The sequence below is a fragment of the Melospiza melodia genome, chromosome 2 (assembly GCF_035770615.1).
Source record: "Melospiza melodia melodia isolate bMelMel2 chromosome 2, bMelMel2.pri, whole genome shotgun sequence".
Classification (NCBI taxonomy): Eukaryota; Metazoa; Chordata; class Aves; order Passeriformes; family Passerellidae; genus Melospiza; species Melospiza melodia.
The window spans coordinates 64856698-64884032 of NC_086195.1; the positions used below are offsets into that span (position 1 = coordinate 64856698).

Below are 27335 nucleotides of genomic sequence, written 5' to 3' on the forward strand. Positions count from 1 at the left end.
TAGCCAGTGACACAGAGGAAGCAGCACATCTTCATCTAGATACCAGAAGCAAAGTCATAATTTTTTTGCTTATGCTACCAGATTCTTCTCTCAGCTACTACCATAGAGCCAAGAACTTCCATCCAATTACTGCATTTCTACATCTGTTTAACATTACAGGCAGAAGCATTGAGGAAAGACACAGACAGAGAATTAGACCAGTTAATCAGGCTGTAAACATTCAGCTACGTTTCTGTCATTTTGCTTTTTAAGCAGAAGGAACAACAATTTGTTCTGCTTATCCAGGTTCTGTTTACTGCAGGCTAAGCTAAGTGGATGATGGAGAGAATATTTATATCCTCTATCAAGTAGGTCATCATTCTTTTGTATGTAAATCAGGAGTTGCTTTGGGAAGCACTTGTAGCACCAGCTGGTTTGCAGGGTCTCTTGCTGGTCTCTTCCATTTTGTGTAAAGTTGAAGGAAGAGAGAGATAGAAAGTTTGCTTTCAATGCTGCAGAAGGAGAGAAAGATTATGGATGGTCCTGGCATTAGTTTGTTAAGGTACAGGTTGTGAGGAGGGGAAGGCCCTCTGCCAGTCATTTGATGTGCAGGATCCATGTCTTCATGAAGACATCAAAACTGAATTCACTGCCCAACAGCCCTTTAAATGAGACATTGAAGTCTACACTTGGAAGTGTTTTCTACAAATATACAGAAGTCTTAGAGAAAGAAGAAGAAATAGAGAGCTGCTCCTGATGAGGGAAAAAAACCCAAACAACAAAGGCTTGAGCTGCTGTCTCCCTTCACGTAAAAAAAATATAATTCAGGCTGTAAATTTTGGGGACCAAAAATACATGTTTCTTTCATGAGCTGGGCTTACAGCCCAGCACAGTTATAGAAGGGTTTCTTATTTTCCTTTTCTTTTAAAATTCTAAACCCCAGGGCAACTACAGGCTACTAGTAGCACACATTTATACAAAGCACATTCTCAGTCCTGATAAAAACCATTCCCAGCTTATTAGTCTGTGCTCTGGGAAATAAAACAAGCTAACATACAATCACCAGCTTGGCAGTATTATCACAGTGCTTCTGAGAACCACAGCTAAATATATGGACTACATGACCTGAAATACTTTGTCCCTGGTGGTCATTCGAACTCCAGTAGCACTAAGACTCAAAGACCCCAGAGGCCTTCAGCTCAATTCCCAACACAAGAACATAAGAAGTAATTTTTCACTGAGATGTATCAAGTCTAGTCATGAACATAACCTCAATAATTAAACTTGATTATAAATCTGCATCTGAACACTATGCTAGGGGGTAAGCTACTCCACAGTCTGCTTCAACAAAGTGCTGATGGGAAAATGAAATAGCAGTAGGATGATAATTTATTTTAGTTTACAATGCAGCCTGAAAAAGTCTTCCCTAGATGTGTCTTTGGAGTAGTCTTTATAAAAAAAGTAGCCAGGTAAAGTAACACAGCTTTTGTACAATTTAACACAAATGTGGGAGATTATACGTATAAACATAATGGTTCATATTCCATATTGAAAGTGAATCTCATGCAGAAGTTTTGAACAGAAAATCCTGCTTTAATTTCCATTAGGGTTCCTTCAGGTATTGAATATATTCCTACAGGCTTGTCCTAGCTGGATAGGATGACCTTCCTGGCTTTTATCATCCTAATGTCCAGTGATGCCATGCTTTGAAAATGTGACACAAAATAAGTCATACAGCAAGCAAAAAGCATGCACTGAATTAAACAATTTCAAACTATAAAGTTCTTTTCTGTGCCCTCAATGATTTATTAAAAGGTACCACTTAGAAATTATTATGTAACCATGACATAATTCTATCATAATTTTTAAGATATGCTTGCTTCTTCTAAAAGAACCATATAATTATGACCAAGCAAACCAATTTTTCCTATACTTTAATCTTTTTAATATGTGCTTCAAGAATCTAAAAATGAGTAATCCTTAACAATGATTCTAAAATTGGAAAACAAGCACAGCTAGCTCTGAAGAAATAGCAATGCAAAAAGAACTTTATACTCCACAGAAATGTACCTTCCAGCATACTGTTTTAAGGATTATTACTGAATGGTGAATTCATTGCTAACACACATATACAAGCTAGAGCTGAAAAAATGTAGGATTTCCATTTGCTAAATAAAAATATTTTCAATGATAATTAAAAAGTCATGATAATCCACTCATTATTCCTCAGATAATGTAACAGCTTCCAAAGCTGACTCAAAAGTATCAGAATATGAGAAATATCACCTTGAGGCAAAAAAAAAAAAAAAACAAAGCCAAACAACAAATTTTTTTAAAAAACGCTTATTTTTTAAGAAAATTTCTGCCTTCCACAGGATCTTCTTGTATCCTCTGTTACAAGGCTTAACTTCACTTTCCCTAAACAGTCCTTCAAATGTAAATCCATGCACACATTGTCTGCAGTTACCACTCCTTTAGATTGAGTTTCCCTTCTTTGCACCTTCAGCACTTGCCTGCAACACGTTTTCATCCCCCACTTCATGCAATGGCTTAATCTGTCATGTTTCAACTTAAAGACAGAAAACCAAATAATTTTAGATTCTAGATATAACACATTAACATATGACACCACTTCATGGCATCCAAGGTCCTTCAGAATAGAAGAGTTCCAGTTGGATGGGACCTACCAGTCCAACTCCCTGACCACTTCAGGGCTGACCAAAAGTTAAAGCATGTTATGAAGGGCATTATCAAAAAGTATCTTAAACACTGATAGACTTGTGGCATGGACCACCTCCCTAGGAAGCCTATTCCTGTGTATGACCACCCTCTCACCAAAGAAATGCTTCCTGATGTCAAGCCTGCACCTCCCCTGAGGCAGCTTTGAACTATTCCCACACATCCTACTGCTGGATGCCAGGGAGAAGGGATCAGCACCTCCCTTTCCCCTTCCCCTCCTCAGGAAGCTGCAGAGAGTAAGGGAGTCATCCCTCAGCCTGTTTTTGCAAACTGGACAAACCCAGAGCCCTCACCCACTCCTCAGAGGACACACTTTCCAGCCCTCCCACCAGCTTTGTGGCATTCAAGGACCTTCACATTCTCCTTAAATCACAGGGCCCAGAACTTCACACTCTACTCAAGGTGAGATCTCCTTTGTCCTCTTACATTTGACAGTGTTTCCTTCCCTACAGGCTGCTCTCTAGAAGATGATGATGAATATTCCATTGATTGCTCTCTGGATTTGTTATTCATTTCTGTCTCAAAAGTATCTTCATCTTCTCCAGTCCATCTGCTCAGCTGCTTATCAACCAGCCTGTCAAGAAGCTGGGGTAGGTGATCTTCTTCAATTGATATTATTCTTTGGAGATGTGATGTTTTAGGCATTCCTCCAGTGACTCCAGCATCAAGCTCTTCAGAGGGAACTCCATTCAGTCCAGCAGAATTCCTTCTCCTTGAATTACTGAAAATATCATCTTCTTCAAATGAATGGCTAGACAGAGAAAGAAGTATATCACAAAAATATAATGGACCTGCTATTTTATTCTGAATTTAATCTGAATAACTGAATTTAATCTCTCATGTTTTTGATTAGTCACAGCAGGCAGAGGAGAGTCATTCCAGTGTCTGCTGAAAAGTCAAGCCTATACCATATTGATAATTATAAGCATCATGGGGAAAGCTAATAACTTACAGGAGAAACCTGAACCAGAATGGAAAATATTAGATTAACATCAATTCTAATCTCATAGAAGAGCTAAATTAAGCTTCTCTACTGTGGTTTCTCCTTTCCCACCTTCCCTCCTATTCTGGAGGAATAAAAGAAACACCCAAGAGAGATCATTTCAATGTGCAATCTGATTCTCTTTTTAGTAGATAGGATGGACATGGTTTTGCTTAATATAGATAAAAAAAGTCCAAGTGGAGACTCAGAATTGTACTACATTAACAGGCTCATGGGCAAGCTTTTGTGTCTCCCAGCCTACAGCCATCCACAGTGGGGAAATCTCTTGCCTTTGCAGACAGCACACTTAAAATTTGGCTTTTCATTTCCAAATTTCTTAATGAATACAGTAATCTCATAGTGACAGACACTTAAGAAATACACTCTTTGAAAAGTTCAAAAGTATCAGAAAGGAAGCATTCCACATCTTCTTTCTATAAGCCTCATCATACTCAAACAGGGAACACATGAAAAAAAATTCCTACCTGTTTGGCTGCATCTTGCCCTCTATGTATTTCCCAATGATAGACCCTGATCTCTGCTTCCAGCTGGCTTTTGGAACAGTTGTTTTGCATTTCTGCAGAAATACAGAATACTTCTTACTGATTTACTTCTGGTGCTCGTTATGGTTAACTACCCTCATTCCAAATACTTAAACAATGCAATGCAAATGATAGAAAAAAAATGTAGAAGAAAGTACTAGAGGTATAAATGTTTCAGAATTCTAATTGATAAACAATCAGAACAGGAAACTCCATATCCTGCAAAAATGCATCTGCTTTGTAAATAAAACAGCACAATGTTATGGAAAAAGAAGGTTTGTTTGTTTTTTTTTACATGAGCAGCTTCTTGTAGACTAAGAACACAAGCAAATATAAACTAAAGGCCTTAGTCTCCTTACACCAGGGTACTTCTAGAACATCTTAGGAGTCCATTCTTTGCTGCTGCTTAAAAAGTTAATAGGATCTGCTCTTACCCCAGCCTCGGGTACTGAGGTATTCAGGTACTGATTCAGGTACACCAGTTATTGTACTGTTGTCTAAATGTGTCAGGATATTACCCACTCTTGACTGGGTAAATTAACACATTTAATTGTTCCATTTTTAGGTTATTTCCTCCTTTCATGATTGCATCCTTTGTTTCTTCTAAAATACATTCATCTCTCTTCAGATAGCTCCCACTTTACAATTCTCAACATGTAGCTCTTAAAATTGTTTAGCAAATTAAAAAAATCTTATTTTCAAGTGAGAAAAGACGACAATACAAATTAAGAACGGGGTAAGATTTAAGGGGCATGAAAGTTCATCTCCTGCCCAGCCTTCTGTTCCCCTTCTTTTGAAGCTGTTCTCACATGTGTCTGCCCAACACTGGGTTTGAAAATAATAGTTGGTTACCTGCAAAAATATGTCACGTTCATCCTTGAGATGTTTGTTCCTCTCTCTGCAAAGAAAATACAAACAAAAGAAACACTGAAGCCAAGTATTTAAAACTGCTGACTTTTGTACTCCACACGAACAGACAGACTGGACAGCTGGCAGTGCAAACCTTTCATCACCCTTTATTTATATTCTCACCTCGGCCAGTTCCTTGTCTGGGCTATTGATTCTCCAGCAGGGCTATGCTGATTAAAGCCAGATGGGATTTGGATCTCTTCCTGTATTTTATCTAAACAAATGCCTTAACACGTAGAAATCAGTTGTGGTGAACATGCCTTCACTTACTGTAAATTAGAATTTTTAATGATTTTAAGATGACCTCTTAATGTGGAGAGGGTGCAAAGAACACCATCTCTTGTTCATCTGCTGACAGCTGTGAAAGCCAGTTATTGTGGCAATTGCGGCTGCCACAGAAAAGTCACCCTAGGAAAACATCCATCTTCCATCCTTTGTGCAGAAACAATGAAAGTGTCAAGAAACAGATACCCCAGGCAATCAGCAAGCTCTGATCAGATCTGACAGCACACCTGCTTAGTACATCATCTATTGTCTCCATCTGTTGCTGGCCTGGCCACAGGAGAGACTGAGCAGCCAGGGTGAATGAAAAAAACCTCTCTTGCCAGATGTTTCCATCTGTGTCCCCAAAACTTGCAGCAGGCAAGATCACAGAGTGGCCTGTGGAAAACACATGCTGCAAAATAAGAGCCTTTCCTCAAGTCTGTGAAATTTTTAGGCAACTTTAAAATGAGGCCTCCTGAAGGAAGTGCAGACAATGAAGACCTAGAGGCAGGTGCATCCTACAGCTCACACTGACTGACCACTGAGCAAACAAAACCCAACATTTCTTCACATTGAAAAGAGTGCTACAGGTGGCTGAACACAGCTCCAAATTTGAAGTCTATCACTAAAGGAATGTTAGCTATGTACATCTTGGAATCATTTTACAAATATTTTGGGGAAATAATCTTCATTTTGGCTCAACTCCCAGCACTTGAGAAGCAACAGAGCCTTTCAGCAAGCTCCTGCAGCCAGGCTTCTACCTCAGAATTAGAGCTGTTCAGTGCTGCTCTGTTTTACATCTGACTTTTGGAAAGGAGATTGTCCTACACTTCTGAATTGTCAAAATGAAGCATGTCTTTCAGGTGTGCTGCCCTCTACTCTATGCAAGAACCAACCATATAAGAGTCTTTTGTAACCATTTTTGCTATTTCTGTGTCATTATCCTGTGGCAGTTGACATTGACTGGCTGCCAGATGTAAATCCAGCCACTCTCTCACTCTCCTTCCTCAACACCACAAGGGAAGGTAATAACATAGAAAAGCTTGTGGGCCAAGATAAAAACAAGCAGATTACTTACCAACTACCCATTACAGACAAACTGTAGGATGACGAGAAATAGAGACAATACTAAAATCATCTTCTCCACAATCCCCTTTCTTCTCAGACTCAACTTCATGCCTACACCCTCAGTTCTTCTATCTCCTTAACCAATCCTGAGTGGCACAAGGGGATGAGGAAAAGTGGGGCTTGTGGTCAGTCCATAACAGCTTCTCTCTGTGGCTCCTTCCTCCTCACAGATTTCTCACTCCAGTGAGTGAGAGTGAGTTCCCTCACACAGGTTATAGTCCTTCACAACTCCAGCACAGAGCCTTTCCATGGAGAATAATCTTTCAGGAATGGACTGCTCCAGCCTGGTCCACCACAGGCCACAATTCCTGCCAGAAAACCAGCCCCTGCATGGGCTCCTCTCCACGGACCAAGATCCTGCCAGGAGCCTGCTCTAGTGTGGACTCTGCATAGGCTGCAAGGGACTCTGCTCCAGCGGTGCCTGGAGCACCTTCTACCCCTCCTTCTTCACTGACCTTGGTGTCTGAAGGGCTTTCTCACATATTTTTTCCTCTCTTCTCTCCCAGCTGCTGCGTTGTTTTCCACCCTTTCTTACTGAGGCTTTCCCAGAAGCACATGGGGGCTGTGGGGCTCCACTGTGCCCTGTGCTGTGTCCATTGTCACAGGGCAGCCCTGGCTTCTCTCTGGCACAGAGGCTGCCCTGTGGCACCCCACTGTCAACACCTTGACACCTACACACACTACATATCCCAACATAATTTCATCCTTTAACAGACCTCTTTAGAATTATATAAGAGTTTTTGGAAGATCAATGTTACCTTAAAAAATCTAGCTGCTTCAAAAGTCCTGACTTCTCTCTCTGTAAGGTTTCTGTCACCCGGTACACCTCCCTGCAAGAAAAAAAAAGAAAAAATTGTTCTAAGCATGGTAAGAACACTGCTAAAATGCTTCCCCCTAGGGGTATCTACATTTGAGACCTCAGTTTCTTCAAACTTGTAGAGTCTCTTCTGCATGAATGGTTAATATTTTAAAGAAGTTTATTCAGTAGCACAGCAGTACAAGTTAGCAGAGGAAGGAGTAAAGGTTCTTTTTTCAAAAAATATTGCTTTTTAATTTCTTCATCCAGAGAGTTTATATATGTTGATACTGGCACTTGGAGCATTCAGAACAGATACACTGCTAAAATACTTCCCAGTTATAGCCACTAAAAAACAGGTGACATTTTATCCAAAATTAGAGCTTATCCTGCTGCAGGAACCATATGTCAGGCTCTCACATCTACAATCCCTACAATTTCTTCCAATTCTTGACACTTATGCAGCCATTTTAACACCATTTACTTTGATTTAACATGATTTGGTTTCTGGCCTTTAATGATTTTTTTCGCCTTTCAGTGAAGCCTCAAGTTCTTCCTGTGCACTGTCTGAACATTACACCTGCTTCAACAGCTCAGGTCTTACCAGACTGACACAGATGTTTAAAGCAACACTGCAGGTGCAGTTGAGTAGGGCTGAGCTCTAATTCCATAAACCACTATTGAATCCAAAGTGCTTTGTCAGTGCAGTAGTATTATTCAGCAGTCTGACCACTGGGCAGATTTCCTTTGTAGCTTTTAAATCAGATCATTTCATAATCTTTGCTCTGGATCTGAAAAGAGAAGCCTCAAAGAGGAAACAAACCACCTTGAGGAGGAGTATTTCTACTGTCTACTTCCAAAACACACATCAAACATGCAAACCTAAAATTTCTAACCACAGTGGCCACTCTTTAACACTAATTTATCAACAAAGTTAATTATTTTTACCCTTGAGAAAAATTAAAGAGGTGATAACTTAAAAGAGCTTGGCACAAAGCTTAAGAGAAAAATAATGTGACATTTGAACTAACGTTCTGCTCTATCCTGAAATATGTCAACCAGCAACAGCTCTGAATTATATAGTTCATTGCTGCAATGGCCAGGTCCATCTGTCATTCATGAGCCCTCCATTGGCAATGAGAGGCTTCTACAGATCCCTGAGCATTTTCTTTAAAATGGACTTGAGTGAACATTTCTGCCAATTACAGCCTCAGAGTAATGATTCTTCTGCTTTGTGCAGAAGGCTGGAGCAAGACAGGTAGCTTGAACTGTCACAAGTCATTTTTATCCCTCAAAATATGAATTGTAAACATTTTTTCTTGATTTTTTTTTTTTTTTTTGTAATTTGGAGTCAGAATCTGAAACTTTCAACATTTGAACTGGAAACCCCAAAATTATGGTTCTGAATTGCCACAAAGCATTGTGGGAATTGAGATAAGCTAAATTCTATCTTGCTGTCCTTACTAGGCTTACTTTTGATGAATGAAAAAAAAGAAGATCCTAGGTATCTCAGAGTGTGTTCTGAGAAGCAAGTTTCAGATAGACTCAGCTTTGAGTAGAATGAAGCATCATGTGCCACAACTGTAAGGCATTTCCATAAGGAATTCCATTGGTATCTCAAAACTAAGACACTACATGGATTTTCAATTCAATTTTTAATTCCAAATATCCTTAACCAATGGCAGTGGGGAGAACACTGGCATTTTGAACACAAAATTAGCAAAAGATTCCATAGAAGCCAGATATGCTACAGAAAACATGCTGAATTACCTGGGGGAAAGCAGCTAGAACTGCACTCAGCTTTACAAGTGGTTTTTGCTTTTGACAGCACTGGGTACCCTGAGGGGGCTTACTGGCACACCAAGCAGGTGCACAAGAACTGCTGCAGCTGGACACTTACATTTCCTTCTCCTCATGGAGCCTTGATGCCTCCTCCTGAAGCACCTGTAGCTGCTGTTGAGCCAGGTTTAGCTCATGGGATGTTCTCTCCAGCTCTCTCAGCAGCTCCTGGTTAGTCAGCTTCAGCTTGGTGTTCTCTACTTTGGTTTCTTCTTTGCCACTGAGGAGTTGTGTACACTGATGCTCTAACTGGGGTGGAAGAAAAGAGAACAGAAAGCATTACAGCTGGTTGAGGCATTGGTTTTGAGGGTTTCAGTTTGGGTCTTAGAGGTTAGCTGAGCAGGGAGCTATTTCTATCAAAGCCAAAGAATGAATAAAATACATATGGTGCTCTTCCACCAATCTTTGTACAGACACAATTATGTTACACAAAAACAAAGCCATTCCATCCTATAACTGAATTTTATCCAGCTCAAGAACACACCAGTACAAAGCATAAAAAAGGTGCTACAGAGCAGATTAGCAGCATTAAGCTAATATTCACAACTGCTGCTTTAGACCATTTTCCACAAAGACCAGGTCTACATAGAGTGATTCAGAGATCTACCTAAAAACTGCTAGACTTAAATCTGATAGCTGATAAACTTTCCCATCCCCAGCAATATGAACAAGCAGTGACCTTTTTGCCACCTCAGACAGATCTGCCAAGAAGTGTGAATTAGAGTCTTTTTATTCAGTTTTACACTCCCTCTCCAATGCACATCAAAGGAAACATACAACCTCCCTGTAAAACAAGCAACAATAGACAACAGTGGCTTCTGGTACATAAAGAAGTTCTATCTGCTTCTCCCTGGCTAACTGAGCAAATTTAGACAGCACAGCAAAACTTCATATTAGGGAAAGCATTGCTGACCTTAAAATACAAAAGTTTTATTTTGTTTTGGCTTGGGTTTTTTTTTTCTTTTTTCTGTATTCATTTTAAGGACTGTAAAACATCCTTGGAGCATTATAATACCATTTCAATCTTCTAGATCTGAGACATAACAATGTTTGAACTCTCATTTTCCCCATCCCAACAAGCAGAGCTCACCCAACCAAAATCTGTCCTCATCCAGCTCTTCCAGTCAGTTCCTACCCTAGAACACTGCTGTTGTTGTAGTCCTGAATTTGAACGAGGTCCAGGTTAAAAATAAGCACAGAAAATACTTTCTAGCCTGGACTGTGGGAAGTCAGGAACACATGTAGAGTGGGAGCACCTAGCAGCAGCAGCTTAATGCATTTGCTGAACTGTAGCCTCAGCAGGCTCACATTTCCCATGGAACACTGGCTGGGCATTAGATTACTGCTGAACAAGGTTGGCTTACATGGATAGATTACGTCAGATCCTGAATATTGCTTCCACTCCTTGACAGAACAAAGTTACCTATTCTAAGTAAAAGATCAGCTGCTTCAGGTACTTAAAACAACACTCATCCAGAGGAGTGGCTTTGGGAGAAGCAAAAAGTGACTACACAAAGATGAACTTTCAAAAATTTAGGGAGCAAAAAGCTGCAGACAAAAACCCCACTCAGAGAACAGTATGGCCATCGGAAAACTTACACAGAGACTGTTCAGGAAATGTAACTGCAATGGTAGCCAACATCAGCTCCCAGAATCATCTATACTGATGTTAGAAATACTTGCTATAAATCCTGGTGCTCACTCTTGTCAGAAAAACAATAATATAATGTGTAAAACCCAGAACATAACAAGAGGAGAAAGGATTGTTTCACAGCAATACAAAGCTCCCTTCTTCCACTTTACCCTTTGAGGGTACAATCCTTTGAGAAATACCAAACACTACCTTTAAAGCCCTCATCTGAACAACTCACAATACAGAGAAATAACTCACTAGGGGAATGCTCAGCTGGTGGTAGAATGGCATAGATCCTATAGCTTCTAGCTGCTTATTGGAGCTGCAAATTGGCTTCTATGTTCATCTGGTAGATGGAAACTGCTGGGGAAAAGATTCATGGCCCTTAGACATGTTTAAGAAAATCTAAGTAGCAGAGAGAATTAACCCATTCCATAGGTCAAGCACAGACACAGTAGTTGATGGTGCATATTCTCTTTTTTTGACAAAGATGAGAGGAAAATCAAGTTTAAGTTGAATAAAGATCTGGAATTATCAAACGCAAATGAGCTGTTGCTGAGGACATTTATTGGTGTCCCCAAAAGACACATACATTGAGCACCCACCATGCAGTCCCTTGTTCTTAGCTCAGCATCCTGTCTGTAGTTTTTATATTCTTTTTTTCCTCCCTATTTATTTCAGTAGCATGTGAAAGATGCAAAATTTATACAGTGCCATAAGGCAGTTATAAGCACTTGAGTGGTACTGATCCATGCTTTCATGCATCTCATTCCCAATTCCAAGATCATGCTCTTCAGTGGTTGCCATCAGCACAGAACCCAGCATTTTATGTGAGAAGTCCAGTAACTCCCCTGCGTTTCACCTGGCGTACACCTGCTTTCTTCTCTCACACAGGAGTCTGTGCCCTAGAGGTTATGCTGGATATCCTCTGTCCCCATTGCCTCCTCCTGAGATGTTCCAACTGACATCCCTTGAGGAACAATGCCAGCAAGACAACCCTCATAAGGGAAAACCCCTCTGGCTATGTCAGAGGAAACAAAGCAGATCTCATTTGGTTTGAAAGCTCCCTTTCATATTTTTGTTAATGATTTCCAACACAAAAACAACCACACTGTATTTCAAATTAAAAAAAAAAAGAGACTTATTAATGAAGTTTGGAAAAAAGTATTTGTGTTGCTCCCCTGTGGGCTAAGAGGTTCTCTCATACAACCAAGCAGAGAAGTTGTAACTAAATCAAGCTACTTTCACTGTCTGCAAGAAGAGATTTAATTATCAAAGTATATCTCCATGCCAGAGGAGGAGGCAAAAGTGAAAGAGACCTCTGGATAAGGCAAACATTAGACACCACACATGGGTATCTCAGTGAATGAAAAGCAACACCAGAAAATGAGTGGGGACATGGTACTACAAAAACAGATCTGGGTAAAGATGAGAGTCACTTTCAGAGAGGATCATTAGAAATCAGAAAAATATATGTAGAAAACAGTGCCTCTAACTACACTGAGTAAAGCACTCAAATAATAGACTAGGTTGTTATATCAGAAAAAAAACCCATCAAATACTACATATCAGATTAACAATGGGCTAATCAGCTGGTTGAATGACAGAAGTTTCAGTTTTCATCAATCATCTGAATGAAATCATGTCATCTCAGCATTAGAAACAGTGAATTCCATTCGTCCAACACAGCTTCCTTTCCATAAAACCAAAATGGGATAGTTTCATCTTTATGGTGTATGAAGAGTCTGTCTTTCAAAAGCACCCTAGTGATTCATGCAAATTCATAATGGAGAGGGGAAATACTAAATACTAGAAATTACAAAAAAACCAAACATGGCAATATTATTCATAATAAGCAACGTAGTAAATAGAAATGGAAACATAAAACCAGATAAAAAGCCAATACTAATAAAAATAGCACAGATATTGTTTTATGTTCTCCAGGATAGGCAATATTAGACAATGGCAATTTAGACAACAATCATAAGATAAGACTTCCTGGTATTGTTCCCTATATTGATTGATTACACCAGGCTTAAAATTGAGTGAAAGCCTTTGAATAGCTTCTGTGGGTTTTATACCAAATTTAGAAAACACATACTAAAAAAAAAAAAATTTTAGAGAATTACTGGTTGACAATCAAGTTTAAACAGAGCTTTAAAGCAAAAACAAACAAACAAAGGAAAATATTAAACATATTCATTAGAAAATTAGAATAAGTAATTTCTTATACTTCCTCAGTTAGTTTCAGACTAAAAATGCCTGATCTGTATGCCCCCACAGATATCTTCAAAGTATAGATTATTCCATTATAGTGTTGCAATGTGGTAAAGAGCCTGCATAAAACCACATATATTCTGATTCACAGTGGTACTGGACAAAGGTAATTAACATCAGGCAGTTGATTTCAACTGTGGAATAGACTTTTAGTTCAGTCCTGCATTCTTATCAGGTAAACTTCACAGAATAACAGAGTACTGGCTTGGAAGGGTAACTCAAGGTTCATCTGTTCCAACCTTCTTTGGCAAAAATACAGTTTAGCCAAGATGACCCAGCATCCTGCCCAGCTAAATCTTTAGTGTCCAGTGTTGGGGAATCCACCACTTCCCCAGGAAGTTTATTGCAACAGCTGATGGTTCTCATTGTGAAAAACTTTCTTCTTTTTGTCCACAAATTCATATTCTACAGAGGGAATTGTGTTTACAGCACTCCATTTCAGCCCTTTAAATTCCAGTGCTACCTCCTTTCTCTATTACTAGTCTTTACTGCAATCACCTTGGAGCCACTTTACAGCAAGTTCTCTGCTCCCCCAAGCAGGCCATGCATTTTAGAAGCAAAAGACCTCAGGTTTTATTATGGGAACTTGACAAGCTGTTACCAATGCAAGGAAAACATGCACTGCTATAAAAGTGTTATCACAGAGATATATCAGGAGCAAGTTGTTCAGGAGGGAGCATTTTGAGTTCATAGTGCTGAATCAGTACAAAACAAGTAAATGAGTGGCTGGTACAGGCTTTGAGCAGAGGTGTGCACTAGAAGAGCCAAATCATTGTTCTCTGCTCTTAAACTAGGTGTTAAGCCAGTTCCTAGAAGACTGAGGGCAGTGGAATTATGCCACATTTTCATAAAAATTAACCTAGTACCTGGGGACAACATGCAAAGCATTATTTTACTCTCCATTTTGCCACATAAAAGGAAAACTACTTTGGAAATAGAGATTAACATTTTTCCTAAGCACATGACACAAAAACAACAGAAGGTCACAATTTGGCACAACCACATCACACCAACTTGCAGTTTTGGAACCTAAAATAGTACCTAAAGAAAATCATATGAGCAAATAAAAGCCATCTATTTCTTAACTCCAAAGGATATCAGTTAGTACCCTTTTCTGTTTTTGAACCAGCTGTTCCAGTTCTTGTTCTTTTGACAGCAGCTTGCGTTCCAGCTCTTGACTTTGGGACTGAAACCTCTCTGTGTCCTGCAAAATTCCAAGAGGAAATGGATTAACAGAACAGCACAATTGCATCATAGGAGGAGAAATAACGAGTCAGTGATTAAGCTTTCCCCAGTGACTATCACAAGACACAGGTAGTACTCAGTTTAGGGGTGGTATCACTCATGAATCTCTAAACTGCTGTAGTCCAGCAGCTTCCATGGCTATGGTTGGTACAGAATGTGCTGATTGCACATGAGTAGGTATTGAGTCTAGAAAGTGGAGGCAATCATCCCAGGCAGGAGGCTGAGGAGCTGAGCCAGTCTAGATCAATGCAGCCAGAATGTATCCTCTCGTTTCCAGCCACAGCAACTCAGTCTGATGTGAAAGAAACTCCACGCTTTGAATCCGTCACTAACAACAATTTTTCACAGATGTTCCACTGGTATAAACAAGCAACTGGGGCTTCAATCTCTGCCTTTCCCTTAGCAATTATATGAACCTGTCCACTATCTAAGTATCCTGCAGTCACCGGGAACTCCCAGTCACATTTGGGATTAGTCCTGACACTCCTCAGCTGAAAAAAATTGTCAGCCCTCTCCTGAGTAAAATCAGGTTCCAGCAGTTTGTATCAGCTGAGAATCTGTCCTGTTTCTCCAAAAACAGGCTTCTACTCTCTAAGGTCCCCAGGAAAATGCCTCTAAACAAAAATAAAAATTCCCTCATGGCAGCAGTCGTTGTTACAAGTGTTTTCCCTTAAGCAGTACACGTAATGGGGTAACGAAATGCATGACAACTGGTTCTTTCTGGGGAAGAATATATATGCAAGTGAAAAAACAGACTAACTGCCCCTTTTGTGTAACATTCAGTCAGCAGGGTATTAAGTATTGTAAATAGCTACAATTTGTACTTATTTGCATCTTACCAATTTCTTTAAATGTATTCTTCAATAGCTGCTCTTCATTCAAGCCACCATAATTTCCCCTTTATATGGCATCAATGCATCTCCCCAGGCTGAAAAGTCTTTGTAAGACTTTGCATTAGAGAAAGAATTTAACAGTCAGATCTCCCCAGATCTCAAATTAGTCATGCAAAGAAACAATACTTCATGAGTGTCTGGCAGCCCTTAGTGCGACTGCTGACTAAACTGTAAATAGCTTGAGTGGGAAGCTTTCATGAAAAAGCCTGAAAGAAATGGCTTAACCTCAAATATATAACTAATTAGGAGATCCAACAATCATTGCTTACGGAAAAGTCTTTGTTGTTTGGGGCTTTTCAGTACCACTTCAGTTGTGGACTATTAAGAGCACATAAACTATTTGTTCCACAAAAGTGCTGTCAGGCAAAGTTGCAAGTACTTTTTATCCTTCAGCTGGTATACAAACTTTATTTAAAGGTTTCATCTTATCCACCACTAAAAACTGCTCTCAGCTTGGAATGGAAAAAAACTTGAAAATTTGAGTCAGGTTCACTACCCAGTAAGGCAAGTGAAAGGAATGACTCCTTAGGCAGCTGATAAGGCACTTTTTTTTTCTGTTTCTCTTTCTTTTTCTTTTATTTTATTTTGGTTGCCAGGGAACAAAAAATACTTGATATATTTGCATCACAAAAGGAAGCCTGAGATATATTTGATTACATTGTCTAGATATATTTATACATACTTGATTGAGAATGGAGGCAATAACCACTATTTTGGCAACTATTTCTATCACGTATTGCTGAAACCATGTATTTGTTTCATTTAAATGACTGATGCCAAGACAACAAAAAGGGATGAGCCAGTAGCTCATGATTGACTGTCCCAGGGCACCCAGAGCAGCCGTGAAACCTCCAATATTTTAATACTCAAAAAGTAACTGACCATGTTCCTGAGCATCCTGACCCAGCTATGAAGTAAGGCCTATAAGATTATAGGGTGATTCTTTCCTGGAGCATGCCGGGAGTCCTTGGTACTTTCCTAATTTTACAAGAAAAAGCAGGAATGAAAAATCCAAAGAAAAGACTACAGACACAGTAGAGGAGATTTAAAGACAACTTCCCAAGAGAAGGGAATTCATCTTCAGGTGTTTTGGAAGCACCATGGCAGTCACCAAAGATTCTGTCCTGCATTTATTTGGTAAATAACCTGTGGTTGTTCCACAAATTACCATCACTTGATTCATCCCTTATTGTTATCCCTCCCAAAAATCAGAGACTGCAGAATTCAACAGGATTAGTGCTGCTCTGAACAACCTCACAGAGTGTTTTTCCTGATTGTGACCAGAAGCTGGACCTAGAGTAGCACCAACAATACAATATTTGTAGTTCAAGTGACTTTCAAAAGCATGCCAGCTGTGCTGTATGCCAGCCACTGAGCACAGGACATCACAGCTCCTTCATCCAACAAGTCACTTAGCCTGCAGCTGCAGAGACTAAAAGTTTGAAGCTGCAGCACAAAAGTAGCTGTGAGGAAAAAATTTTTTTTCTTCCTCTGTTGTGAAATACATTTTGTGGGCTTTAATTTCACACCCAGAATGAGTTTAAAACCACTGAAAGGGGGAGCAGAATCCATGGCCACTCTAACAGAGACACTCACTTTCAAGAGAAACAGTTCTTTCTCCTTTTTGATTTGCTGTTCCATTTCCTCATAGAGATGTTGAATTTCTTCATCATAAGCAGCAATTTTCCTAATAAGAGATAAAAATACACTGAGTGGGTCTTTGCAGCATTACTTCAAGTCATGGCCCACATTACCAGCTAAGTTCCACATCTCTGCCTTTACACAAAACTCCAAAGAATGTTCTGGTGTCAAGGAAATAGAAATTTTTGTGCAGCAATGCTCACAGATTTTTTTTTTCTTTCTCATGGAAGTAAAGCTTCAGTAGCTCAAAAGCTAATATAAAACTGATGTTTCCATAAAAAGCAGCTGTTCATTATGCAATTTTAATGACTACTAGATCTTGGGTAAAAGGAAGAGTTTCCTAATGACAATACCAACATATCAGAACCTAAAATTGACCGTTAAAACTATTTTCATGGCAATTTCCTGTTTTCTATTCCTAGACTGCATTGTTGCCCATTCAAGGGTACTGAATGAAGTACTTCTATCTAAGACACATTAGCTAGAATAGAATTCTTGAAAGACCTTCTTGAAAGCAGCCTTACTGCCTCTCTAACTGCTCTGCTGAAACAAATTTGAAAAGCCCAGACAAGGAACAGAAATAAATATGCTGTGCACAAGTGTATGCAACTGTAGGAAGAAAAAAGAAGAACCTACAAAGTTCACTTTTTTCCAGTGGAATATTGCAATTAAAATATCACTGCAGTTTGATCCATGAAGGATTACAATGTTTAGCTTAGGAGCAAATGTTTAGCTAGGACAGAAAAAAATTTAACTGTTGACAGGGAACAAGATATCTGCTTTGTTCTGCTACTATTCTATGCTATGCTCACTATCCAGACACTGAAAAGCAAAAATATCTTTGTATCAAACTCAGGAGACATCGTAGAATAATTTTTATAGTGATTATTAGGAACTTTATCTGACAGTACTGTATATTGCCTCATATTCTTCCTGCCATAGCTGTTCTTTGAGCAATCTGCATAATGCATCTGTCACAAATAAAGTACCAAATCTTCAATGGCATTCACATCAGCAAGACAAGGAACATGTAGCAGAAAAAAACCCAGTATTTATTTTGTATCTACCTTTTTTTTTTACCCAATGTGGTACATATTCCATGTTTTCCCTTATTGAAGGCCTGGTTCTCTTCTAATTTAAAACAAAGCCAATTTTAAAGAAAATTCAAAAACTTTACCTAATCTAAGAAGAGTGAGTAAAGCCAGAAAAAAGTCTGTGCTTCCCCCTTTCAACAGCAGAACACCTGACACTGCCAGCTTGCTTTTTCAGTCACAGGTAAAAAAAGTGAGACATTTTCCCAGGATTTACAGAAGCAATACACAACTGTTAAGCTACAAGAATTGGAGGAAAACAATGGCTATCACTTAAGACTTTCATAAACTCTGACTAGGTGAGAAAACCAGGCCCCAAAAGGGCCTTTGCCACGTAATTGCAACATTTCAAATAGAGAGTGCCAGATAATCCAGAAGCCCCTTAGTTGCTTTAGTCGCCTTACACTGTAAAAATGTGTCATGCTCTGATCTCAAATTATTTTCTTGAAACTAAGAAAATGCTAATTTCTTAAATTAGCATTCATCAATGGAAGCAAATTACACAAATCCCTAGAGAAATAACAACTACTTAGAAAGGCATGGCAGAGATGCTAGGACCCTACACCTACTGTATTCATGCAGTTAAATGTCACTTTGACCAGCACTAGACTGACTACTGAAAAGCCCTGTAACTTTGCAGAGGCAGAACACACTGCACAGCAGTCAGTGTTTCCATGGGAATCATAAAGATTTCCTGGGCTTCTGTATGACAGGGAGAATAACTTCAGTCCTGTGTTTTAGCTTGCTGATTTAGGTATTTTTTTCCCCTCTAATGTGTTTGGAAGCAAAGGATATGGCAGCACCATGAAGACTACATCCTGAAAGCACTACTGAGTGTAGGAATCTTTTCAGTTGCTCTGGCACATAAGTACACGCCATTTCTGCAGGCTGAATACCCTGCAAGCATTCCATTCATGGATTCCATTCTTATCTCTGATCAAATTAAACAGAAGGGGAAAATAATACCCCCTCGTAATCAAAAGTCTAACAATTATAAGAAAAATAACTAACGAGCAGAAGAAAAAAAAATTAGCTGGCAAATATTCCCCAGATATATTCAGAAGAAAAAAAAACTGAATTGATAAGGATATATCATTTTTATGTGATAAGGATATATCGTTTTAATGTGAAAAATACAACATGTTTTTCTATTCCCTTAGATTACCTCTTCAAGCTTTACTTAATGCATAGTTTTATAATTTCAGCCATATTTGATAATTTAGTCTCTCCTTTCAGTAACTGTGGAATAAAGAGATAGAGATAAAAACAAATGAAATGTAATGTGAGTTCACTAAGTTCAGACGATAGGTTCAGGATCAACACACTTGCAAGGGTTTAATTTCTACCCATACGTGTAGCTGCAATGTGAATTGTTTTGATTTCATAACTGCTGTCTGTGCAGTTTGTCATAATGGTTCTTTCTCCTTAAAAAATTACAGTGATTTGTGCACAGTGTGAACTAATCTCCTGAGATGCTGATTCTCCTCATCTTCCACAAAGATGGATTCTGACACTATCCCATGCTAAGTGAGAAGTCAGTTCATATTTCCCTTTCCCTTTACCCTTTTGTTTATCTTGCCTGTTTAGAACTCTTGTTTGAAACAGAGTCTACATTTTTATTACGTTTGTCCTTCAAATGCAAAAGCACAGCAGCACACAGAGCTAATGGCAGTTGAAGATTTTATCTGCTATTAGAAGAAAAAGGTCCTTCTCATCTCTTTTAGGCTTACTTCCTATCAGTCTTACTAAAAGCCCCTTGGTTCTACTGCCAGGGATTTGAAGAATAACAAGGTCTGTCATATTCCACTCCAGCCTTTGCCTCCTCATTCAAGAGATACGACCTTTTAAAAATAGCTCTCTCAGAATAGCTGCTCTATTCCTTTAACCACTGAGTTGCCATTCCCTGCACTTTTCCCCATCCCACTACACTGTTCCTGTGTTGCAGAGACGAGAACTTCCCACAGTGTGCTAAGGATATGGGTGCACTAAGAGTCCATGCAGTGGCAAAAACATGCTTTGCCACATGCCCAGTACCCTCCCTGCTAGTGCCAAGCAGTTTAATGGGCTCTTTTGGCTGATTTTGGGAAGCTCTCTGCAATGCCCCCATGGGCTTTCTCTGGAATTGTAATTGCCCATCACATGAGCATTATTTTATTTTCTCTTCCTAATGTTCATCTCTGCATTTTTGGGGTGCTCAACACATCACCCTATTATTTTTAAAACCACTACTACTATGTTTAAGAAGCCATCTAATTTCAAACTAATTTCAAAGCCCTTAAAATGAAACACAAATACCGAAAATCAAGGAGAACAAACCCTGGTAAATAAATATCGTACCCACAAAATCACATTTGGTTTAGATTTAAAACCCATTTGATTTTGTCTTTCCTCTCTCTCTCTAGTTACATCAGTATAATCCTGCACAGTCCCCCAGGTGTGCTGTATTTGCATGTTTGTGTATTGAGAATATATGCTCATCCTCACTGCTGCCTGGACCTACAAACAGCAACCTACTGGATCTATTGAACCAGAACAGGATGAAACTCCTGGATGTCTCAAACCATGGGACTCAGGTTCAAGAAAGAAAGGTCCAGAATGTGAAAAGTCCAGAAAAAAAAGGCAAAAAAAATTGTAGAGAAGAACATCATGGGTGAAGAGCATAGATTTTTATGGCATAAAGATCCCAGCACGCGCACATGAAACTTCTGAGGGCATCCAGGATAGAAGAAAAAGGAACAATTGAAGACAAAAGCACAGCCTACACCCAGGAAATGAGACAAAAGGCAGAGAGTAGACTGCCTTATTGCCTAATGACTCACAGAGGTGAGTCAGGAAGGAAAGACTCAGGCAGAAAAGACAAAAGATCAAATTCATATTCAATTTCCAAAGAATATTATTGTCACCAATCAAGAAGAGACCAGTAGACATTATAGGTCCTCAAAACCCAGCATCCCTTCTCTTCTGTGACCCCACAGTAAATCCTGGCCAGTCTCTCAGATACATGCATCTTAGTGCTATTGAGTATGTGGGTATTAAAAAAAATTAATCTTCTCCCCTCTATGATGCTGTCTTGAGCTTTGTTACGATTCATACATAGTTTAAAAGAAACAGGTTATTTATCCCCACTGTTACATTACCACTCTGATTCCTTCCAGCAATCGACTACAAACAAAACAACAATCAGCGTGCTGAAATCAGCGGTGTTAGCAGGAGCAACAAAAAGAAGAAATTAGCAAAAACATGTCTACTACAAAGGCATGAAAATCCAACACACTTTCAAGGTAGACATTTTATATCAGCCAGAAAAGATAATGCTAATGTACTCTCTGTACACCTCTGCACTGATCAGAGCTATTAAAGAGACACATTTTTTCATTCAGCTCCCAAAAAAACATTCACCAAAAAAACCCAGAAAACCCTCACAGAACAAACCTCTCACCACACATGGTAGTTAACAAGCTCTAGTCTAAAATCGACAGCAAAACTCTCTGTATGCTGTTTCCAGCTGTCTGAAGGCTAAAACCACACACAGAGACTTAGCTGAAAATGCTACTACCAATATAAACCAATTGTCTTTAATGATCATACATTTTTAGGTCTTTTCCTTCTTCATAGGCCTTGTCACATTCTCAGAATAGTCAGGAGAGTGCTGAACAAATGAAGTAAAATTTCATCAATATATTTGCCTTTATTGCTCAGTCTGTAAGAATCTGAAATTCAGAAGTAACACTTTAAAATAAAAATACAGTGGAACTTCAACTACACCCACAGTTTTGCATTTTGTTAAGATTTAGCATCATAACTTTACTCCCTCTAGATAACTACATACAAAAAAATGATCTGTTAATTTTTACTTCTTATACATATTTTTGTATGTGTATTTTATGTATTTGTTTATATTTATATTTTATATGCTTTACATATAAAACATACATATGTTATTTACTATATTTCATAGCTTTGCTTTATGTATATTTGTTAGCTTACATTTTCACTAGTATCAGTGCTTTGTGCTGCTCTAACATCTTAAACCTCTTATGTCTCTGGCCAGTTAATCCAGGTTTATAGCTTTTCTGCACGCAATGCTTGCAAAGCACACAGACAATTTGCCAGATTTACTGTTAAATATGACTTTCCTCTGGAATCAAACTGATTAACTGGATTGGAATCACTCAATATTGTCTTAAAACCTCAATGCAATAACAGATATCTGCAAAAGAATTTCAGTCAATAAAATCTTAACCAGAAGAGGAAAGCTAATTTGATTCAGTTCTGCCATATGAATGGTTCTACCCATAGTCTTAATGCTTGATAAAATTTCACATTATAGCAAATTTTACATTATGTGAAGTCTTGTCCTTCGGTCTCCGCTGAAATACCTTGTTTATTTCAGAAGTTCAAATAGCAGGTGAAATATCTCAAACTACACAAGCAGTCTAACAAAGAGAAGTACTAACTTTTTTAGAGCACATTCCAATTCATTCTTCTCATTATCTGCTTCTTGGAGCTGGGAAAAAATTCTGACCAAGAACTCTTCAAAATTGGAAAGTAAATGAGGTTCTTCTTTTTTTAGCTGCAACCAAAGTTGCTTCACATCAGCCTCGCTGAAAGAAAACATCATAAAGGATTCATTAAGAGAGAACATTTCCCAGGCTGCAGTAAATGTCCTTAGCACCCTTAGTAGATGGAGGCTTCAGGGCAACACTAGTCAGAACACAAAACTTATTAAAAACAACCTAAACTGTGCCAGATTTGAGAAGGATGAGGGGGTGGAAAATTATGGAGATCAAATTTATTAAAAAAAATACATTGCAACATCTGGCCATTCCTGATTGCAGAACAGCACAGGAACTGCTTGTTTAGTGGGTGCCTTGCCAGGCACTCCACCTAAACAGGAATGGGTAAGAAAGGAGACAAGACAAGATACAGTATGCCCTGCCATCACTTCTATTAGAATTAAAGAAGTTTCCACGTATCTAGAGGGGAGAGGGCAGTGGAAAAGCTAACAAAATCCCTCCCTCATAAGAAATGAATGAGATTCAGACTCCTAAGTAACATAGATATGTTAACAAATTGCATTTCTACCGCATTCTTTCATTTTCAATACATTTTTCTTCCATGGTGATTCTGCTACAAAAAGCAGAACAAAACATCTTGAAATTTTGATTTACCTTGAAATTTAAAGATTTACCAAGATAATGTTGTGTTTCCAAATCTGTTCAGCAGACACTGACAGCTCTATTGTGAATTATAATGGATTTCTAATACTTTGCCAATATTTTCCTGAACCACTTTGTTTCTTCCTGACTCACTTTGCTCCATGACCATTGCAATCCTAAACCTAGCCAGCAAAGAGTGCTGTATTTAAAGGACAAAATAAGAGTAAGGATAGAAAAAATGGGTGATAAATATCTCTTCATAATGAAAGGCTTTCAGGATGGCTGACAATGAACTGTTTCCTGGAACAGGCAGTCAAGGGAAGACAAGGACAGATGAGTGCTTTTGTTCCATAGTAAGAATCACGGATGTATTTCTTAAATATTTGTACCACTTGTCCAGATGCTCTCCCATTTTGCCCAAGGTTTTGTTTGTTTTTTTTTTTTTGTTCTACGGTATTCATTGTGATTGACCAATGAATGCGAGGCCGTCACATACAAAGCTCTTTGAGCAGGTTTTATGCTCCATTTTTCAGAGATCCATCCTAGCCTTGGAAGAAGTAGAATTACCAAAGCAACCACAATAGGCGATTAGGCAGGAAGAGGAGAAAAAGCAGAAAATATGGAGAAAAATTCCCTACTTATGGTGCACTTTAAACGCAGCCCTTGCCAAAAATAGCAGTCAACACGCATCAATTGAAAATCAGTGACATCTGTGGATTACATGCTTGTAATTATCTATGTTCAGATCACGTGGCAGAAAAACACGTTTCATGTGCCTGGAGTACAACAGTTTTGCTTTTAGAAATTTGGTCAAGCATTTTATCATGACAGCAAGAAAATTAGTTTTTTAAAGAAACTCTGTGGTTTTTAGCAGCTTTTGTTCTTGCTGTTCATCTTGGATTCCATTTAAATCAAACCCAGAGGTGAATCATAAAGGGTCATACAACTGATGATTGCTGTGAGAACTCACTCATCCAAAACCTTTGCAGCTCCAAGCCGATCCATGAGATTTGAGAACTGGAATTCTTCATCCTCATCACCAGTCGTGGTCTCTTCGTATCTAACTGGGCAGGCTGTTTCTCCTTCTGATGGTTGCACCATGTCATTTTTCAAAGCAATCTGCTCCAAAAGAAATTGGCCTAAGAATTAGAAATTACACACATTAGCATTTTCAGAAATTACTATAAGAAGCAATGTCATACTAAAACTCAAATTTTATGGTAAATGAACAAAAGTTTGGGGCACCCCAAGAGGATCCCTGAGTTCTATGGCTGGCTTTGTGCCCCATTTAATGTCTAACCTTCAGTAAATCATCCACCTCAAAATTCACAAACAATAAAAAAATTTGTATCTCCATGCAAAGCATAAAAGGACATAAATTGCAGTAACAACTCTTCATAAATGTTGTGGGTTTGTTTCTTGATAGGTTCAAATAGATTAGGGATCTAAAATATCAGTACTGATAAAATGTATATTAAATAAAATTTAACATTCTTTTTAGTGCATGACCAAAGACACACATTCAATTCCTATATAAACTGCATACAGAAAGCTACATTTTATTAACAGTAGTTGTATGGTGAGGATGCAGAAGTGCAATTATCACATGACTAGTCAACTTTTTGGGGGATTGGGGTGGGGAATATTGTGATTTTATGCTAAGCATTTTTTTGTTATATTCTAAGTTCCACTACAGAAATTTCTATAGATCCAAGGAAACAGAAACCTGGTGTAGTTTTGTTTTTATTAACTCCATCTTGCTTTTCTCATAGCACCCAACAGAGCATGTTTGCAGCAGAACTGAGTACGTTGCAAAGAGGGGTTACAGTAAATTTCAGATTTGCCACCATTAGAGAAATAGAAACAGGACCCTCCCAGTTGAGAGAGTAATTGGTGCAGCATGAGCTTTATCCAGACACTACTCTGGCTGCTCAAGCAGCTTTTATCTACTACAGCTTCTGCTTCCAGGAATGCCAACATCATCGCCTAGCCAAATGTAGGACTAGCTGGCCTGGAAAATACCTGTCAGTGCTGTGTGGCAGGTTAAGATGCACCATGCTTCAAACTATCTATCCTTATCCTTTACGTGGTGTGGTCCATGTCCTGTGTGTGGTGTGTGGGTGTCTTTGGGGTACGTGTTTAAAACAGGAAAGCAGTGGCCACATCCACCTGGGCCTCTGGACTGGGCTCCAGCACCTGAGCAGGAAGAATCCCCAGGATCTGGAACTGCTTGAGATGGCAGCCACTTACAACCTCCCTTAGTAAAGAGCTTTGGTTATGCAGGGACTGCTTATGGAAGTAATCTTAATTTAACTCATGAAAAGCAAAGCATATATTATTTCATATTCTAATAATGTTAATTTTCAGATTAGAGCATACCCTATGAAGATACTTGTTCTACCTCTACAACGGGAGAGGTGGGACATAAGAGAATTAGGGTTTCAAACTACTGATGGAAATAAAAACATAGGTCCTACTTGTTGGACCTGTAGATATTAACTAAATTAAGATTTGCTGTTACAATTCACACCTAGATGAGATTCATTTTTCTAGAGAAAATACTTAAGCTTAGCCAGCAGAGCTAAAATTAGGTACAAAATTGATTCTGCATAAACAACCAAGCACTGTTTAACTAACATTGTCATCTTATCTGGAACGTCACATCTGGGGAGAAAACCACCCTGTGACAAACACAGAGAATATGACAATAAGGGTGCTGTTGAAAAACAAGCAGTTACAAAGAACTTATCAGATCATATCTTACAGAAGTAATAAGTGCCTCATCCTGTTTTGTTTTGAAATAAATTAGCATCACTTGAAGAATTAATTCATTGTAGAAAGCATTCCCATAGTTCTAAGGACAGTGGTGTTAACATACTCCAACATTGTCTTACATTAAGATTAGAGATAATTTTAATTATCTTTCTCATCCTATTACCTGATATGAAATAACACACAAGATTCCCCATCCCCCCTGCCCAAAGGAAACCTTCAATAAATTGTACATAGATTTATTTAACAGCTTAAAACAGGTGTGATTCAGGTGATTTCATCACTTTTTCATACTGTGTCATGGCTTGTCATTTTACACAGGAGAGAAAGACCCAGAAGCCCTTTGTCTACTCATTCATATAATTTGATCACTTCTTCCTCTGCTACATTTAGGGAACAGTCTGGCACCCTTAAGTATTAAGTGTCCAGTTAAGACAAAGTTCCACTTGATTCATGTGGAGAGTACAGAACATGAATAAAGCTCAAAAGAAGAGACATGTTTCCAAAACTCACTGAATCCTGTGACGAACTCCTTTGGGGTAAGTGAGCCATTGCCATCAGCATCCAATGTAACAAAAACTTTTTCAAGTTCTTCCAGGCTAAGAGGTAACTCAGGATGCAGTCTCTGTAATGACAAAACATGCAGCAACTTTCTCCATTACTACAGGATAAGAGGAAGTCTGGGTTCTACAAAACATCCATAGCACAGCAGGATAGGTCCTTTGCTTCCCTAAGTGAAAATCTAATTACAGAGCAAAACCAGATCAAGTGAGGGACATGTGCTTTAATGACTTATTTGTCTTTATGAATCCATTATGATGACACAGGGAGAACAACTGTCTGGTGCCACAAATTCCAAACATATGGAGAAGAGGAAGAACTTGAGGTGGAGTCTCAGCCTCCTGGTGAAATGGCTTGATTAGCTTGGTGAAATGCCCTGGTTATCAGGCTACTGGGCAAACTTGGCAGCAGAATTGTACAACAAGTTCCTTCCACGTCATAAAGTCAAGCAAGAGACTCTCTAGATGGCTACATTATAGAGAATATATTGTATTGATTCAAGCTGATTCAAAAAGTGTACATAAATAAATAAGCAAATAAAACAAAGCTAAGACAGCTTCACAGTCTAAGAACAAAACCTGTAGTTCCCACAATGAGTTAAATGGAGTTCATGACTGTCTACTTCTGTAATTAAGCATGCTCACACCAAAAAAGACATAGCTTCATAAAATCAGCTCCACAAATATCACATACTTTTTCCTGATAATCTAAAGACATAAAAGAAAAGACTTCTATAAAACTGATACTAATGGTTTTACCCTAATTCTTTTAACAGTGTAGACAGATTCCCAGAAACAGGAGGAAACTGGAGTGGCAAACAACACCAATAACCAGCATTTCCACTGGGAGACAGCACTAGGAAAATTAAAACCTTTCCTCAGCTTG

At 38.7% G+C, this 27335-nt stretch overlaps 1 protein-coding gene across 3 annotated transcripts in view; it reads right to left on the reverse strand.

The window, feature by feature from the left end:
• The window catches only part of CRACR2A (calcium release activated channel regulator 2A), a 52235-nt gene that overhangs the window by 11627 nt on the left and 13273 nt on the right, over nucleotides 1–27335 (reverse strand). For all 3 annotated transcript variants that reach the window (XM_063148605.1, XM_063148604.1, XM_063148606.1), the window contains exons 3-12: nucleotides 26403–26514; nucleotides 24088–24256; nucleotides 22416–22562; nucleotides 16823–16913; nucleotides 14197–14292; nucleotides 9240–9427; nucleotides 7302–7373; nucleotides 5095–5140; nucleotides 4186–4277; nucleotides 3145–3469 (exon numbers count right to left, since the gene is read on the reverse strand). In XM_063148605.1, the coding sequence (XP_063004675.1) occupies nucleotides 3145–3469; nucleotides 4186–4277; nucleotides 5095–5140; nucleotides 7302–7373; nucleotides 9240–9427; nucleotides 14197–14292; nucleotides 16823–16913; nucleotides 22416–22562; nucleotides 24088–24256; nucleotides 26403–26514 (1338 nt within the window). The remainder of the gene's footprint in view (nucleotides 1–3144; nucleotides 3470–4185; nucleotides 4278–5094; nucleotides 5141–7301; nucleotides 7374–9239; nucleotides 9428–14196; nucleotides 14293–16822; nucleotides 16914–22415; nucleotides 22563–24087; nucleotides 24257–26402; nucleotides 26515–27335) is intronic.